Source organism: Octodon degus, unplaced genomic scaffold (assembly GCF_000260255.1).
Source record: "Octodon degus isolate 3935 unplaced genomic scaffold, OctDeg1.0 scaffold00130, whole genome shotgun sequence".
Lineage (NCBI taxonomy): Eukaryota > Metazoa > Chordata > Mammalia > Rodentia > Octodontidae > Octodon > Octodon degus.
This window is the reverse complement of record NW_004524706.1, coordinates 6,995,497-6,998,429: the sequence shown is the minus strand read 5'-3', so window position 1 is coordinate 6,998,429 and position 2,933 is coordinate 6,995,497. Positions and strand designations below refer to the sequence as shown.

Here is a 2,933-nt window from a genome sequence, read left to right as displayed (position 1 = left end):
AAAAAAAAAAAAAAAAAAAGAAAAGAAAAGCAGACTTCTTTCATCCTTATCTCAAACAGAACTCTCAGTTCTTAAATTTGCCTTCTGAATTCTACTAACTGCTTCTTCAAATATTTTAGTTAATTAAGTGGGATATGGCAAGTTACACATCATAGATTTCAAAAATCCTCTACAGGGAGCTTATTTTTCTTTCCCGTGTTCTTTGTCTCCCTTCTTAGTGTCATAGCGTAAGGCTGAATGAGGGATTCAATGTAATGTGCCATTGCTGACCTAAGGGCAGAGGATGACTCAAGACTTTACTTGCATTGGTTTTTCCTGGTGCCAAAATTCACATCGTAACTATTGACACAACTGGAGATAACTTGCGGGGAATGAAAAGTTCACAGGTATCTTCCATAGTATCTTTGATCACCAACTTAGATTCATGTTATAAATATATTATTTGATTTTCTTTTGCTCTCTTAGGATAATACCTTATCTAAATTCTTTCAGTTTTGGGCTAAGGATATAGCTCAGCATCATAAGCACCTGCCTCACAAACACAAGGTCCTGAGTTCAAACTCCAGTACCACAAAAATAAAAAATAAAAAACCTTTCAATTAGCCAGAACATACAAATAGCTAGATTAGTTTATCTGCCCTATTTTTTTTCTTTGTAATATGTACTTCTTGCTAGTTTTTCTAACCTGAATCTTTTTTGTGAAAAAAGACTGACTTACATATCTGCTCCTTAAGCAACCCTCTTTTAGGATATTATGCTCTCTATAAGGGAATTCCACCTTATCTTTTCTGCAGATACAAAATTTTATTTTGGCAAAAAGTCAAGTGTTAGAGCACTATGGTTACCTTCTCAGTCTCCTGTTGTAAGGCTGAGCTCACTGCTTTCTCCAGCTCCTTCTGGGTCACCCGTGTCTGCTCCTGGAGAGCCTCGTATCGCTCCTTAGCCTGATGAAGCTTTTCCTGAAGAGCTGTTAATTCCTCGGGACTCAGTTTGGTCTGGTTCTCTTCTAGGAACACTTCAACATCTTTGACAACAGTGGTAAATGCAGTGGCATGATTCTGAATATTGTCCTGTAAATCCTTAACACATGAAAACAGGAATGGCATGGTCTTCAATTTCAGTGTAAGGATCAACTGGCTAGGAGTACATATCTGTACATAGTTTCCAACTAAAATTTGAGGTTTATACCTAAATCAATGAAAGACATTTTAAAATAATTTTCTAGAAAAATATTTAGTGCAGACAAAAAGGAGACTACCCATAAATATGTTTAATAGCAGAACTTTTCATTTTGCAGTAAGTTCTCCACAAAAAGATATTTATTTATTCATTAATTCATTTACAGAGTCTCTCTATGCAGTTCAGGCTGACCTTTAACTTGCTTATGTAGCCCAGGGTGGCCTTGAACTCACAGCAATCTTCTTGCCTCCACCTCCCCAATGCTGGGATTATAAGTGTGTGCCACACACCTAGCTATTTTGTACATTGCTTACTTCTGGTTTTTTTTTTTTTTTTTTTTTTTTTTTTAAATAGGGGGCCTCCCTATGTAGTTTAGGCTGGCCTTGAACTAAACTATGTGCTTCAGACTGGCTTCCAATCCTGGCAATCTTCCTGTCTCAGCCTCCAAATGCTGAGATTACAGGTGTGTACCACCATGCCTGGTAAGATTATTTCTTCTATAAAGAAATCAGTGGCATGATTATAGCACAGTCATGGCCTGTAGATTATATTCTATAGTAATCTCCCTTTTCTATAGCTTCATTCTCCAAGGTTTCAATTAATCATAGTCAACCATGATCCAAAATATTAAACAGAAAAATCCCAGAAACAATTCATAAGTTTTAAATTGTGTGCCACTAGGAGTAGGGTGATGACTCTCCCTCCATCCTACGCTGTCCAGCCAGGACACAAATCATCCTTTTATCCAGGGCATAAATATCATATATGTTATGCACCAGTTAAGACACTTGGTAGCTGCCTTGGTTATCAGAAAACCTGCTGATAACCTAGCTTATCTAGGAATGCTTATTTTACATAATGAAAGTTCCAAATTGTTGGAGTGATAATGTTCTTCATTATAGCACATTACTATAATTCTTCTACTTTATGTTAATTTTTGGTGTTAGTATCTTACTGTGCCTCATCTTTAAATTAAAGTTTACTGTAGTTAGATACATATAGGAAAAATATTATGCAGGTTCACTACTATCTGTGCCTTCAAGCATGCATCGGAGATAGTGGAACATACCCTCTGCAGGCTAAGGGGAAGCTGTTACACTCTGAGTTACTAATACTCCCTACTATGGTCCATTAAGCCCAACACGATATGGGTTCCAACTATTTTTTCCACTTCATTGTTCACTAAGCTTTTTCTTATTCTTTGCAGCCCAGCTGAAAAGCTTTCTTTTTTTTTGTGGGGGAAATGGAGGAGAGAGGGGTGGTATTGGGGATGGAACCCAGGGCCTTTGCATTGAGCTACAACCCCAGCTCTTTTACACCTTATTCTGAAACAGAGTCTCAGTAAATCATTAAGTTACCTGGGCTGGGCTCAAACTTGTGACCCTCTTGAGGTTAGTGCATCCCACTCCTTGATGCACTAACCCTTACACAGCTTTCATTTCTCAGTTTAACACTTCTTCAAAGTAAGATTTTTTAGTGTATTAGAGTACTGGGAGTCTAGGCATGTACCACCATGTTTTGCTTTCTTTCAGTTCTTGAATATGTTGTGTTCAATCAAATTCCTACCTCAAAACCAATCATAAGGGGGCCTGCCCCGTAGCTCAGTTCTTTAAGTGGCTGCTTCAACAAAGCAGTCAGGCTCAGGTTGCTGTGTTCGATCCCCACAACTCAAGCCAGCCAAACCTGCCCTGAAGGCATTTGGAGAAAAAAAAAAAGTATGTTTCCATTTTCTATTGAATTTAAAATAAATAAAT

General features: G+C 37.7%; 1 protein-coding gene across 7 annotated transcripts in view; it reads right to left on the bottom strand.

Moving 5' to 3' along the window:
• Macf1 (microtubule-actin crosslinking factor 1) overlaps positions 1-2,933 on the bottom strand; it is a 276,478-nt gene that overhangs the window by 133,813 nt on the left and 139,732 nt on the right. For all 7 annotated transcript variants that reach the window (XM_023701121.1, XM_023701119.1, XM_023701117.1 and 4 more), the window contains one exon: positions 846-1,079. In XM_023701121.1, the coding sequence (XP_023556889.1) occupies positions 846-1,079 (234 nt within the window). The remainder of the gene's footprint in view (positions 1-845; positions 1,080-2,933) is intronic.